General features: G+C 42.1%; 1 protein-coding gene across 6 annotated transcripts; it reads right to left on the bottom strand.

Annotated features, from left to right (window-relative positions):
* Positions 1-279: 279 nt before the first annotated feature.
* On the bottom strand, positions 280-15,821 carry LOC127069353 (dystrobrevin beta). Of its 6 annotated transcripts, XR_007783524.1 has the most exons (18): positions 15,343-15,821; positions 11,548-11,711; positions 11,251-11,467; positions 11,004-11,086; positions 10,754-10,905; positions 10,579-10,687; positions 10,345-10,511; positions 10,086-10,213; positions 9,887-9,985; positions 9,670-9,751; positions 9,330-9,368; positions 9,104-9,222; positions 8,584-8,749; positions 8,076-8,476; positions 6,140-6,285; positions 4,087-4,200; positions 625-3,587; positions 280-555 (listed from the first exon to the last, which is right to left on the bottom strand). XR_007783524.1 is itself a non-coding variant. In XM_051006280.1 (17 exons), exons 2-17 carry the CDS (start codon positions 11,705-11,707, stop codon positions 3,319-3,321), a joined length of 2,451 nt encoding a protein of 816 aa, XP_050862237.1. In that variant the 5' UTR covers positions 11,708-11,711; positions 15,343-15,821; the 3' UTR covers positions 280-3,318. The 6 variants fall into 6 exon arrangements, 5 of the variants coding, with proteins under 5 accessions (XP_050862237.1, XP_050862238.1, XP_050862239.1 ...); XM_051006280.1 differs by having other exon boundaries at positions 280-3,587; XM_051006281.1 differs by having other exon boundaries at positions 280-3,587; positions 4,087-4,143; positions 15,343-15,819.
* Between the last annotated feature and the right edge of the window lie 102 nt (positions 15,822-15,923).

The raw sequence follows: 15,923 nt of genomic DNA, 5'->3' as shown, positions 1-15,923 counted from the left end.
CGTCCTTCCAACGCGATCAAATCTTTACCACTGTCTTCCGACGCAACTTGGGAGCTCTTAGGCTGCGCAAAGAGGGTACATCGTGAACGAGGTCGTACTACGGCGACGACGTGATCTCACCTGCAATCTCAACGTTCCGACCTCGTGGAGTAACTTCTTAAGGCGCTTCTCCTTTTCCTGGAACTTCTCGTACATGTCCTTCAACGACTTGAAATAAATGTTTATGTTATTGTGCAGCAACACCTTGCAACGCGTCATCTTCTTCCTTGTACAACAACATTTTCAGCTTGGTGTCTCGGATCAGTTAGGAAAATATATTATTAGGAAAATGATAAAGGCGAGCAGCGAACGGGGGCGAGCATACTTGAAAAAGGAGTCGATCCAATGCCTCTCCGCGTCGTGTATCGGATAGTGATCGAGCCTGTTGATTCGGTTAAGCCAATACACCACGTAAGAGCGATAATTGCAAAGTCGTACGATCGGACAGTCGCCGTAAAGCGGATCGCTAAAAACTACCGACTCCAACTTCTCCAACGGCCGCAAACTCTTTACGTCCTGAAACAATATCAAGCTCGCGAGAGGGACGAGAGTATGCGCCTGTCCCTCTGCGAGGGGTAACGTTACCTTTATACGATACAGCCGATTACCCGCCAGGTTGACGTACTTCAAGTTGCAATTTTTCGTGAATACGTTCGGCAACCTTTTCAACTTGTTATCGGCCAAATTGAGTTCTCTCAAGTACTCCAACTTTCCGATATTCTGTCGTCGAGTTCGCGCGGACGTGAACGTTGCAAATTGGATCAGGATCGTTTCGATAGGAAACGCGATTTAATATCGATCGACGGCAAACAAAAATGGAAAATATCTCTTGATACCGTTAAACGATCGATGTTGTTTCCCGACAAAGAGAGAACGGCCAATCGTGGGATCCTCGACAGATTTGGAATTTGTTCGATTTCGTTGGAATAAACGTAAAGCTTTTCCAGTTTCGTGCATTCTTTCAAAGAGGATATGTCCTGAGAAAGGAAACGAGAAGGAAAGAAGAAACGAAAGGTGTCGCTCTATCCTGCGCGATATAAGGAGGAAGGGGAAAAGGGAGAATAGGAAAGCGTAACGCACCTTCAGCTTGCACTCGATCAGCCATAATTCTTGCAAATACACGAGTTTCGAGAGAACGTTCAAAGATATAACGTCTGGCTGCTGACCGATTACGACCAACTTGCACACGTTTAATTTCGTCCACGAGCAGACGTCGTGGAGCGCCAAGTTTTCTCGAAAAAAATACAACTCTTGGCGTTTCTTTATCTCCTTGGAGCGAACTGGAATGGACGATGAAGGATGATCGATCGACCGAACGGATATGTCCGATCGACGAAGCGCTACGAGCAAAGGAATTAGAAAAAGGTTTCTTTACCTTTCGCCAAAACGTTTTCTTCTTTCAGGCGTATCATCTTCGTCGTGTAGCGGCTTCGATGCCAAATAACGCAGTGGGCTGTGAAACATCGATCTTATTCCGACTATCGGCTATCGCTTCATTTTTTATTCGATAGAATTATGCAGTCGCTACATGGTTTCTCTCCCTCCCTCCCGCCGCTCGCTCTTTTCTCCGTACATATTCGTATAGACGAACGCTTGTATAGGAAATGACGCGCACACGCATATACACGAGTTTGCACGAATCGTATCTTTGCACGTATACACACGCGTTATACATATTGGGTGTACGCATTGCAACGGAGCACGCGACGCGTGCGTACGTGCATACGCGCATCAGCGATATAATTTAGCAATCGGTAAATTATTGTAATAACATAGAAATTTAACGTGCCGACGAATACGTACGTATATGTATGCGCACCTGTACTCTGTCTACGACGTCGACGAAATGTGCAGCGCGCAGACTTTCTACTCGTTGGTCAAACTTCTCAGAAAGACGTCGTTCCCTTTGGATCGTCTAGCTGGATCTCGACGGACAGGAAACGTTGCGAGTTCGACTGCTGCACGCAAAGTAGACGCAAGCCAGCCGCGTTAGTTCGAAGTAAGGTAGAAGTAAACGCAAAGAGAAAAGCTTCCCTTTTAACGATCTGTCGCGCGTGTTTCCGCTTTGGCCGTCCAAGCTTTTAATCGGCAAACGCCGAAACACGCTTACAATTCGATCCGTCCAACGATAAAAATTAATCGAATACTTTGCGAATACCTCGGTAAAAAACTTTCCTCTATGTACATACGACACGTAATCCTAACGATTTGGTATCATACCTCAGAGCCGTTGGATCATAAATTAGGTCTTTGCGAGCGTGTACGAGCGCGAAACGCGAAGAGAAAAAAAAAAAAAGAAAAAAGAAAAGAAAAGAAAACGAAAGAACGCTCGAGCGGATTCTGAGAATGCCCTGCCCGAAACGGGAGAATAATCTCCCCAATCGTTAGTTCTCGCTTCGTAGGAACTAACGACCCGAATCCGATACGTTCGCAAAAGATTCTCCGCTCTTTGGCGAATAATTTACGAGTCGCACAGCTCCGAGGCGTCACATTCGTCCTCGATAAAGAAGCGAACGAATCGTAATGGTACAGGGTATGTGAATTTTGACCTTTCTCTATGTTTACGTTATCTATCTTGAATATATCTTGAAATATCATAGCGAAGCTTTTAACGTGTATTCGACGAGTTCGAGTTTTTCAATTTCTATGTATGTATATCGTGAAATTGGAACCGGTACGAAGGTATAAAAAAATTACACACTCCCCTAGACATCGCAAGTCTCGATCGCTTCTCGTTGCTGTCGCTTTTACGGATTTTATAAAAGATTTCACCTATTACATTATTCTTCCTCTTCGTCCGCTTCTCCTTTCTTCGCGTCAAGGCGACGGATACGTATCATCTTCGACGATACATGGACTTTCCGCGCGTACTCTTACGTAGACGCAAACGCAACCTTGCTTGGAAAAAACGCGAGTCAAGGGAGCTTCGAAGTTCTCGGCAGAATAATTACGCGTCCGCGACTTTGTGCGATCTCGCTCGTTCGACCGTCGCGACGATTAATCTTCCTATATAGATTTCGTCGAATTTAATGGAAAGAGTGGGAAAACGGGAAAACAAGGAAAGACAACGTCGTACGAAGAACCTACCGCGGATCGATCGACATCAGACTCTACGATCGAGAATTACTCCTTTCTCGAGAGGCATTTCGTAATCGAAATTGTCCTCGTACAACTGCGGAGCCGAGATCTTTCGTTCGATCTTACCTAAATCTCGATACAACGTAAAATCTGACTTTTCTCTCTCCCTCACTCTCGCGATCGTATTCGTAATTTTCTAATTTATCGGTTTACCCATCTTTTCACAGCCTCCGACCAATCCGTCTCATTTTCATCCTCCTTTCCACCTTCCGCCTCCTCTCTGTCGCCCCTATCCTGTTCCTGTTCGTTCGACGAAGCGGCCGAAGTGCGTTCGGTTTGCGACATATTGACGTTCCTCGCTCTCAATTCGGCCAGAAAATCGTTCTCCTGTTGATAACGACGTTGAAGTTCTTCGCGCCAAGAATTACCACCGCCGCTGCTGTCGTCGCCGTCTTCACCTGCCTCGAAATCTGCAAACAATTCCGTCCATTTTAAAATAATTATTCCCTACCAAATCAAAATGTCTATGTATCATCACTCTCATTGAACGTTAAAAAGTGCTCTTGCGAGTGAATCATCTTTATCGCTCGTTTAGCTATCTAAAATCACAATCGTTGTCGTTAACACGATTCGTCGACTCTGACGTCGAGTGAGAAACGTCGAAACGATAAAAATGTTCGTCTTGCCGACTGACATTTTGTACAGTCACGTTGCGAATCAAACGAATGTTTTCTTTTTTTTTACAAGGAGTATCTCATTCGTAATACTTTGTCTCGATTTCGATACTATTCGATAAGAGGACGAGAAAATGATATCGTGTATGTACGAGCTCCGCAATGTCTCTCGAGATACTGATTGTGAAAAGGAATACGATAGAAATGCGAGATCAAACGGAAGGTCGTAACGCTCGAAACAAAAACACGTATGTATACACGATCTGCTAGTTCTCTCAACGCGTAAACAACTTACCCAGCGGTTTTCTCAGAAAACGTCCCGAGTTGTGAGAATGGTCCTCCTGGTCTGAGTCTGCAAGCCACCAGGACACATTCACAGGGGGTGCATCACACACATTCCACAACACGTCTAGAGTGTTATTTTGTATATTTTTAGCACGTCCGACTGTCGCTCGAGTCCACGTTTAAGTATATATATATTTTCTCTTTTTTTTTTTTTTTTTTTTAACGTCTACCGTCAGTCCAGTTGTTATCAAAATAGAACTAAAGTTTATCTCCTCTCTATGCGTAAACAAAATTCTCGTAATCGCGTGACTCTGTACTCTGCGATGAATCGATATTAAAAGGAAAGAAAAAAAAAAAAAGAAAAACGAAAAGAGATGTATTTGAAAAAGAATATATCCACATATCGTACATTTCGTTTTACGATTTTATATCTCTTTAATAGTCTTGCGTGTAGTGTAGTCTGTGCTACGACTAGACTAATGTTTTCTAAAATCTATTCTAAGTTAGAAAGAAATAAAGTAAATATTAACTAACAGGCAAGTATACAAAGAAGAGAAGAGGAGAGAGAGAGAGAGAGAGAGAGGGGGAGAGAGAGAGAGAGAGAGAGAGCGGTCAGAGTAGTATTTACATCAATGAGAAATAATGTAACCATGTTCAAACTTAGAAAGCAGCATGTATATGTATGTGTATTGGTATTCCAGTGCAAGGTTTTGTATTTGCTGTAAAAATTGATTTTCATGGTACTCGCTAAGAGACAGATCCAACGCGTTATCGATAAATGATGCAAACTTAATTAACTTGACGCTTTTCTCTCTTCCTTCGAGCTACTAAACGTACATCTATTGAAATTGATACTTTTTCTTTAATGAATTTAAAATGAATCGTAGCATCAAATTAATTTCATATACATCCTTGATATATCAATTGCCATATGGAGTTTAGAGAAAAGTCGCTATTCTTCTTTATACTCTTAATCGCTCTAACGTTTTCCAAAGATTTAAACTAAAGTAGAATCTAAGTTGTAGCAACGTGTTAGTTATGAGAATCGAACAGTGGCTTTGTCGTAATACTTACACGATTTTCTTTCGACGAAGAAACCGAACGTCTATTCATTTATTTACTCGTTTCTATTTAAATTAAAATCTACGTAGCATTTTACATGCTGTATAGCATTTCTAACGTGATACATAAAAATGCCATATAACATCATGCCTGTATATATTTACACACTCATTAACAAATACGAATATATAATAATTTGAAAAATATACGAATGACAAAGTAACCGTTACATTTATCTCCTTTCTTTCCTTTCTTTTCTTTTATAACACAACGTAAACAACAATCGTGTCGACAACAAATATTCCACGAATCTTTTCTCTATTTATTTATAATACGTTTTATTTGACGTATCGAAGAAAACGTTAAATCGCCAAGTTGCTTCCGAACTATAATAAAAAATTTGTTGCTTTATAATTGGCTCACCTGCTCTTCTGTAATCGTCCAAAACTCTTTTCAACTTTCGCAAGAGAGAGAGAGAGAGAGAGAGAGGAAGAGAGAGTGAGAGAGAGAGGGAAGGAGAGAAAGAGAGCGAATTCAACATTTCAAACAGTACTCGTTACTGTCTCTCTAATAATACTAATTGTAAGATAGACTCATGCTGCTGAAGAAAGACGAGCGGCCGTAGATCTTTAACGAGTCTTCGTGTGGTTATTATGCGTGTACATAAAGGATTATTCTGAAAAATTGGCAAAAAGAGAAAGCAAATAGATAAAGAAACGCGTGAAAGAGAACGATTGTAATAAAGAGATGAGAATCGAAAGGGTGAAAGAAAAAAAAAAAAATAAAGAAAGAGAAAGAAAAGGATAAAAAAAAAAGAATCTAGAAAAAAAAACTATTGCTCTCTCTCCAAAGTGTGAAGAAATTCATCCATCATTGCATGGATATCGAACTTTGAACGGACTCTTTTGCATATCGAATTTTAAGTGCCATTTGAAACTACAAAAAAATGATTTTTCATTCGTCTTTATCAATTGTCTGCATTACATTGCATTGAAACATACCTGAATTTAATTCCCTGACCAACGTTGACATGGCATTAGTAACACTGTCGGCGGCTACCAACAGATCGTTCCGTAAGGATCGGCCCAAACTATTATTCGCACTGCTGGAACCGCTTCCTGGCAGGCTGTTTGTCCTGAACGCAGACCTGATATCGAAAATCTCTATTTTCTTTGCGCAAAGCCACTTTAAACAGCAACAAATTCAACGGCTATTGCAACATGCTGCGTGATTATTTGCACAAGCATAATTAATTCGAATCTAATATCTTTGTAGAACAATTTTACTCCCATGACGTAGTCATGAGAAAGTATACTCGTAATAAGTGAAATGGCACATAAGCTCTTGTCGTTCAAACGTGTCAAACAATGGGCAAAAATAACGGAACTTGGCGTACATGCAGTATCATAGTGCTTACAACTAAATTGTCTAACGAGTAGAGTCATATCTCATTTACGTATGTATATATATATATATATCGATGCATTAGAGTCCTTACGTCTCTCTATGTACAAATTTGATTTCTCCAAATGTGCTAGATCTTTATCTATCATTCCTCGATCCTTTAGACGTCCTTATTGTCGCTTAATATACGAATCTACATATCTTTTTTCTTCTTTTCCTCCTTTTTTTTTTCGATTCAACTTTTACTTTATAGACCTATTCGCACACACAAACACACACACGCACACAATCGTGAAATGTCGGTATAAACGAAGACAACTAGTCTGTTCTCTCCTATTGTATATTCACGATAACGCGTAAGTATGTACACGCGTATGCACACGCGTACGTACCAATTTAACTGAAATAAAACGAGAAATACGAAACAATTTCGTAATTATTACGATTAGAAAGTTTCCTACGTATCCAAACGTTTCGTTTGAATGCTATATTTTATTATAGTAAGACTAACGTAATGTAGGATGATGAAAGTGTTGTCGTAAAGCGTTGTGAAAGGAATAGAAGCATAGGTGACACTAAGCGATTCTTTCTTCTTCCGACGATAAATCGCTAAAATGGACAGAGTGCATAGACATTTTCTAACGTTTACTCGTGTGCGAGACTGGTACAAAATTGTGCTTGTTACTGGCTCATTGAAAGCTCATAGAAACGGGTATCATTGATAACGTTAACATGCAACAAAAGTACCTATCATCTTTTAACAAGCTTATAGCCGGAATATCGAAATATAGCTAGATTCCAAATTTCTCGTCATCATATCGCAAAAATCGTTTTCTCTTTAAATATTTTCAATTGTTCGCTACATTATCGTATCCCTGGCTATAGGCATTATTCGGACGCCAATATCCGGGATTCATTCACTGTGCAAGATATTTGTACAAACTAGGATCGACGTAACGGAAAAAATCGACTACATATACGGAAGGGGGCGAGAGAAAAAAAAAAAAGAAAAAAATTTATAAAATCAAGTACATATTACTGCGTATGTACAGTCACAGGCGAAACAAATCAGACATCTAAGAGCGATTGGCATGTAGTAAATAATAATCAACATAAAGATTATATGTATATATATACACACACACACGCACGGGCGCGCACACGCATACACGCACAGGATAAAAACGGATTTCTTTCGGTAAATATTACGCGAAAGTAGCTCCGAGATGAAAGTGTATACTTATTTGTACGTACTTGAAGAAAGAAAAAAGAAAAAAAAAAAAAAGAAAGAAAAAACGAGAGAAAAAATGAAAATATACGAAGAAAGATGTAAGAATTGTTCGGGAAATCTTAATATTTGTTCTATTCGCTAAACTCTCAAGGTTGCACCTAGAATGTTTGGATCCGATTATTCTTCCAATTATTCGCTTCCCCAACACATTCTCATAATACTTTCTCGTATCGTTGATTTTTTATGTTTCTCGTTTTGTTTTCCGTGTGTTTATAGCATACGTTTTGTACATGCCACCCTACCTTACGTCGCCTCCGACACACGAAAGACTATCTGGAATAGGATTCTGTATTGTTCCAAGTATAGCACTGCCCGACATGTTCGGTACCGATGTCGTTGGTACGGAACTCTGGTAGCTTTGCGACATTTGACTTTGTTGGCTTTGCTGCTGTTGTTGTTGCTGTTGTTGTTGTTGCTGCTGCTGTTGTTGTTGCTGCTGCTGTTGTTGTTGTTGTTGTTGTTGCTGCTGCTGCTGCTGTTGTTGTTGCTGTTGCGGTTGTTGCTGTTGAGGAGTCGTTGACAACGTTCCACCTGGAGTGGCTGGTGCCGATCTACTACTTGTCACTGTACCAGGAGGTAACGGAGGAGATTTCGTGCTCCTTGGCGAACTGTTTGGGGTTGATCTAGGAGATGCCTGATGATTCTACAAGAGAAAGTTTTGACAAGTAGTCTAAAGAATTGCTTCGAGAACTAGGAGAAAAATTGTTTTAAACAACAACGCTCTCTTCCCTATCCGATCGATTCACGCACCTTTAACATTTTCATAAGACCTTCTAATTGAACCATCAATTGCCTCCTGGAATCTTGCAAAGTCGCCAAATGAGTCTCCAATTCATCCTTTCTCTGTCTCAATGCTCTCAACTCCGACATGAGAGCAGGATTCTCCAATCCTGCCGCCTCTATCTCTTGTTGTCTCCTATAATATAAAAAGATAAAAAGTTTAGTGAGAGAATCGATTCTTTCTTCCTTCTATCTTCTTTTTCTTTCTCCACCGTTAAAATAATTTATGAGTACGAAGAAAAGTATATATACGCATGTGAATCTAAAGCGCGAGTTCTTTCGTCTCGACGAATGAATATTTATACAATCGATGTATCGTATTTGACAAAGTATAGATCGTATTCTCTCCTCTAATATGCTTTGCTATGCAACCAAAGAGACATCAAGCTCAACTGAATGTCGTTGTAACATGCGTGACTCTAGGATGGTTCGACGGGATGACTTGGAGGTTTAGGCTCGATATAAAGGAAGATAAACGACACAGGTATACCTTAACCTTGCAATTTCTCGCATTATTTCTTTATTCTTCGCTTCTAACTGCGATATAAGTTCACGTTGCGCTCTCGATGCGTCCAACGATGCCAAATTGGCGTCCGACGGTGTTCTACCCTATATACGAGAGAAAAGAGAAAAGAAAACATAATAATCGAACTTGGGAAGGAACGTAGAGTAAAGCATTTGTAACGCGATTAGATTTCTTAACGGCCAGTACTTACCGCTTGGTCAGCTTGCGACATTCTGGACGTAGTACGTGGCTGTCGAAGTCGTTACGAGTTCAAAATTAGTTCTGACACATTATGATGAATCAGCGAAAAGTTTTAATCGAATTTGTTAAATCGAATTATCGCTGAAACGTATCTCTCTCGTGCTCCAAATTACTTTGCGTAAAATCGATCGATTATTAAAAATACACACTTGCTCGTTACATTAGGTTTCGAGGAGGAGAATAGAAAGAAAGAAGGACGGACGGACGGACGGACGGACAGAAAGAAATAAAGAAGAAAAGAAAGAAAGAACGTACTACTCGAGAAGGTAAATAAGCGTTAGTCGACTTACCATGGTCCTAGCTTCTTGTGCCAACCTTTGTGCATATCGTGCTATTAATTTATGTTCGTCGTCCAGTCTTGAACTATCCATACTGAACGATATACCAGAAAAGAAAAAAAAGGAACGTAAAAAAAAAAGTAAGTAAAGCGTGACGTTCTTATGCGAAGTCTCGTAGAAAGCAAAGATAAAAGTGAATAAAGGAACTAAGACTCGTCCCAGTTCTTACCTTCTCAAGGTAGATCGGCTATCCATGGATCCGGAATCGAAGGGAGCCATGAAACTTGGATCTGGAAAACCGTTGTGAGATGGTAAAGGCGACGGTGGGCTGCAACGCAGTGAATTCATACCAATTGCAACATTATATACCACCGTCGAGATATTCTAGACCAAATACTATTCGATCTTTTTTCTCAAGAGACACTCACACTATGTGCGACAAGTCCAACGTTTTCTCTGGCTGCTCCGGAAATCTAGGTATGTTGTTTTTCCCCTTTTCGGGAACGCATCTGAAGCTCTTGCGCAAGGAATGACCGATTTGTTTGCTCGGCGATTTCTGTCGACGGAAATATTATCGTTAATTAGAGCGAACGCGAGGGCTTAATTAACCGAGTCGATCGAACGAACTACAGATATAAGATATAAATTAAGGTGAACGGAAAAGAATCTAACGAGGCTGCTACGTACAAAACTACTGTACTCTCTGGTTTCGTGATCGTTGTTATGAGTCCCGGAAACTTTACCACGCCAAAAGCAATCCTGACATAGTTGATAAGAATGACACTTTTGACATCTGTATCGGAAACCGGTAAAATTCTCCTTGTGACAGGCGTCGCACATGATGGGATGAGCCACTGAAACGAACGAGACTTTCTTAAGGACCGAATGGATATAATAATAGATCGATACGGGTATACTTACCCGTTTCAACGGCCGCCATTCTGTGATACAACGGGAGCCAAATCAAACAGTGCGGCCCGGGATCGGACATGAGCGTATCCAGAAAATCATTGACCGTCACTTTGGAATTCTGGAAATGAAACGAGGAGGAATTGGTGGGAACTGCCTCGAATGAAAAACGAAAGGAGAAACTTACAGGGGGAAAAATGGTGTTGGCGAGGCCCTCCGAATATCCAAAGGACGGTGACTCGTAGACCGCTGCCGTTAACGATAAAACCTCTTTCAAGTAGTCGGCGAACCTCCAGTGTATCATGTGTCCGTTACCGTCGGATATTTGCGAGTATATATCTGCACGAACACGAGATTCGACGTTACATTCGTCTGTCTCTCAAATATTGCCATCCTTTGGTCTTTAAGAATAGGAGAGAAAAATAATGACGACTCACATCGAAACTTGTCCATGAGCTTCCCAGCGCACAACGTGGCCAATGCCACCTTCACCGAAAATACGGATATCTTATTATTTTCCCTGGAAAAGAAGAAAAAAAAAGAAGAAAGAGAGGGGGAAGAGAGAGAGAGAGAGAGAGAGAGAAAGTAAAAAAGAAGGAAAGAAAAGAGAAGAGAACAGAAAGAAAGAAAAAGAGATCCGTGTGAGAATCATAACGCAGCGAAACTTGTCGTTCTCGAACGTACCCACTGGTATACGCCGCCAAGAGCCAATTCATCAACAGCGCCGTGGTAGCGTCGACTTTGGCTTGTTGAGACACCGGCACCCTCTTGTTAAGCGCATGAAACAAGGAAGACAGGAGAGTTTCTAGCCTAGATACTCCCAACGTACTAGACGGCTCCAGAGTATTTAGGCCATTTTCTCGAAACGCTTCGATCACATTCCATATGTCTACGTTGTGCACTGTAAGAAAAGAATCGAGATATCGACTGAATAGATGCCACGATAACAGCTTAATAAGGTTTCGAGCACGTGATCCTTACAGTGAACTTTCTTCTGAATAAATCTAAGCTTGCAAGCTGTACGATAAGAAGCGAATCGTATGCTGTCAAAGTTTTGTTGGCGCATCTCTTGCAGAAGCTGCAATCTGCTGGCTTCGCCGCTGCTGCTATTGCTAGAACCTCCTGCGACCTCTTCCGCCATTTTCCTAACAAAGAAAAAAGCAATTATTCGGACGATCAAATTGGACGATCCTACATTCATTTGCTTTGGAAAGACATCCCGTTTTTTCCCGATCTACTCTCCGTAACCGGCTCCTGCTCCTCCTCGCGATCTTCCATCATGCTCGAATTATTTTTACAGACTGACGAGATGCGGATAAGGCTGAAGCTGCAATTGGGAGGCCTAACGCGAGAGAAAAAGAGGGGCAGGGAGGGAGAGAAAGAGAATACACACCGAGATCACACACATATGAGCGAAAATCGAGTTATCGATCGTTCGGACACATACACGCCCGCGCGTGGATTATCGAAAAAAACATCGTGCCAATAAAATATCCGACTAGTAACGAGCAAAGCAACGTTAAAAACTCGGTCTCTTTCAAACCTTTTAGCTAATTAACGACGCGCATATCTCTTCCTTTGATTAGGCATCTCTCGCTTTCGCCTTTCATCATCGAGGTTGATCCTTTGAAAGCGACTGAGAATGTAGCTTTTCAAGCACGTCCCTTTATCTCTGCCCGAGATACGCGTGCTTAATATTTCACTTTTTTACATACATTATTCCTTATATACGCGATACGACTTTGATATTTGTTATATTCTTTTTAGAAAGAGAAAAAAAAAGAAAAAACACGGAGAACATTGTTACAAGGACGCATAGTTTGCATTTGAAAAACTTTTATACGAAGAGAGATACAAAGACGGTATCGATATCTAGAAATCATTGAGCGTATCTTTTCGCATGCTAAATGAAAATCTTGCGTTTCGAAGGAAGGACGTTCGTTCTTTAGTGGTCATCGATGACTATTCTGTCGTTCTTTATCGTGGAACGACAAAGAATAGTTTTTTTTCTTTTTTTTTTTTATTTTCTCCTCCCAAAGGTTATGCAATAAAAACGACGAGCTCGTTCGGTCGGAATATCAAAGCGCGCGAATGACGGCACCGATATTTCAATGAACGGACGGCGTCGACTCGCCAACATCGCGTGCAAAACAAGGATATATTAAAAATAACAAATGTAATAATAAATAGAGTAAGATTCGACGAACGATAGGGAGGGGGAGCAGCGGGAGGAGAGAGAGAGATAGGATGATATAAATTTTAGAGAATTATTAGGAAATTTGCATTCGTTTGCAAGAAAAAGGCTTTCTTAGCGGCAACGAGGAAAGAAAGATCGATAACTCCGTAGCATATAACCCTCTCTGGCTCGATTGTCGTCTGGCCGAATAGAAACGGAGACAGGTGCTCTCTTCGACAAAGGAAAGAAACGCCATATCTCAACGACAGAGACCAACGTCGTCGTTTAGAGAAACGACCAATCGAAACGAAACAACGTCTTTCCGCAACACGGAATGCATCTCGTTAATCAAAGTTCGTTAACGCGAGAGAATAGCACGTTAATCGTTCGTTCTTGGAAAGAGTCGATAATTCCTATTCTCTTGTTTAGTACCGTTTTACTTGGGCGCCATAACAAGTTATGTCATATTCGTTAGTAGCACGATTATTATCGCCTTTCGAAAGATCTATCCGATATTTATTTCCTCGAAAAAAAATGAAAATAAATAATTGGACGGAGACGGCTGAGAAAGACGATCGGGATACTCTGAAAAGGGTTGAAAACATCGAGAAGATACTTAATCGACTCGTTATTGGAAATAAATGAGCCGTAAAAATGAGGAGGATCTCCGATATCGGGGAGTGACCTTCCTCGCGAGTCTTTCGAGTCTCGTTACGCGAAACGCGATACGATGGAAAATGATGTTTTGCGCAGAAGGGTGAACCACCCTCCAGCCTTTTCCCCTCCCTTCGGATCGTCGACCACTTTTCCCGTTTCATTAAGCGCTGGAGCGAACTTGGAATCGTACTTTTCAAAGCTGCCCAATCTCCAAACCCTCTCTCTCTCTCTCTCTCTCTGTGTACCCAGCGCCGCCATCGTGGATAGTTAAAAAGTATTTCCCGCCACTTTTTCGATCTTCGACACATCAGACTTTGTGCTATCGTCGACGTTGTTAAAAAAAAGCGAACGCAAAAACTGGAAAATGCTCGGTAAAGCGAGCTAGAGATGGAGAGAGGGTCAAAAGTGGAAGAGAAGAAAGAAAGAGGAAGCGGCGGAGGAGGAGGAAGGGGAGAGGAAAAAGCAGAGAAGGAAAAAGAGAAAGAAAGAAATGAAGCTGAAGCAGGAAGAAGCGAAGGAGCGAGTGGCCAAGTTTGAATCAATACGATAAGTGGGCCAGGTGGGGGCGTATAAGATCGGCCGAGGAGACATAGGAACGCTCGGGAATGCGGAACGCACGGGAGAAAAGCGTTTCGGTCCGTAGAAAGGAACGCGCGAAATGGGATAGCCGACCAAAAGGCGCGGCCAACTTTGGATGGAGCAACCCTAGACACGATCGGGATGTACAGAGATGTACACGTCTACGTATATCGTCTACGTGTCTCTGAAACGATCGCGACAACAAATCTATCCCATTTCACTCGATCGCTTTTGGAACGATTTTCTTCTTCTCCATCGATGCTCGCGTCTCGATCTTTATTCCGCTCGAGGAGCTAACCGAACGAACAAACTTTCTCGATATTCTCGAGCACGTCGAAACTCCAGGCTTAGTAACGCAAGCATAGAAAAGTCGCAAAAGAACTTTGAACAATTCCGAGTCTATCTACGACGGCATGAATGGGAAAGAGAGTTCGTTGAACTCACGAGCGTATCGTGTCTCGGACAGTATTAAACTTGTATCGTCTCGTAGCTTTCAAACGTAACGAGGAACGAAGCAAGTCGCGTGATGAGTCGAATGTACTATTCGCGAAAGAGGGAAACGTCGAGGAAATTCGATTGTTATACCGTCTCGTTATACGGCGCAATGCAGTTATCGAGCTCTTTACGAAACTAATGGCATCGTCGATTACACTTTCGTACGTTCATCCATCTGCGTTATTCAATATCCGAGTTAACTTTGTTCTCCTCAAGACGCTTCCGATACATGCGTGTGCGCGCGTGTAAGTGCCTGCGCGTTTACGAGCAACGACCGCTAAATCGCGTTAGCAATATGCATACATAAATACGATTTAATCGCATTCGACGCGACTTATTCTTTGACGTTAGCGACGTTGGTACACACGCCGATAATGAGACGAGAATAAATACACGCGCGCGCGCGCGCACGCACACACACACACACAGACACCTTTTCTCTCCCCGATGCACGATAGACGGAAAATCCCGAAAGAAAATCGTTTACTTTATAAATTTAATCCGAAAAGAGATCGGAGAACGGTTAGAATCCGTGCAAAAAATATGAAAAAGAATTTAAAAGTGAAAGAAGGTGCCAAGATCGGTCCCCGCACGAAGTAGAAAGACTTAACCTCTCCTTCCATTCCTTCGACCGCTTTATCCGATGATATTTCTTGGCGAATCGCATCGCTCACCATCGACACGCTATTCAATAAGGATACAACGATCGGAAGAGACGACGAGGCGAGCGAAGAGAGAAATAATGCGAGAAGAGCCAATAATTAGTGTCTCTTGTCGCAATCGGTCGAGCTAAGAAACTAGCGATTCGAGACTCGTACGCGCAGAGTTGTCGTGCCTGGTTTTATCGTATTTTGGATTTATAGACTTACCTGGATATTTCTTGGAGGAAAGCTTTGCGAATCTTGAAAACACCGTGCCCACGCTGCCTCTTCCTCTTCCTACATCTATCTTGCTTCGTTGAACGCGACACGCACGAACTTGGCGTATCGTGGCGGTGGCACGGAAATCACAAGGCAACAACAACCATTGAAAATGTTCGGTACTAAAAGCAGTCGATCGAGAATGAAAAATCAGAAAGTGCGAATGGCGTTCGACGAAAACCTTTTAGAAGAGCTAACACGTTTCGAGTCGAATCGAAACGAAGCCGTTTTTCTTTCTCCTACGAACGCTCTCTCGACGAACGCAGAAGCGAGAACGTATCGCGTAGTACGAGACAGAGAGAGAGGGAGGGAGGGAGAGAGAGAGAGCGATAAATAAACGAGCCGGTCAGACGTCGATACGACCCGCGCCTCGGCAGCCCCGCGGCCATCACTGATCGTTCGCGTTCGGCCGGCGATGCCCGACCGCCACGCCGCGCCACGCAACTCCGAGTACTTCCGACTATTCCCGATTACCGCCGACTACTTCCGAATCCTGGCGCCCCAAATTGAACCGCGGAACGAGAGGAATC

The sequence above is a fragment of the Vespula vulgaris genome, chromosome 15, assembly GCF_905475345.1.
Source record: "Vespula vulgaris chromosome 15, iyVesVulg1.1, whole genome shotgun sequence".
Lineage (NCBI taxonomy): Eukaryota > Metazoa > Arthropoda > Insecta > Hymenoptera > Vespidae > Vespula > Vespula vulgaris.
This window is presented reverse-complemented; position numbering and strand designations above follow the sequence as displayed.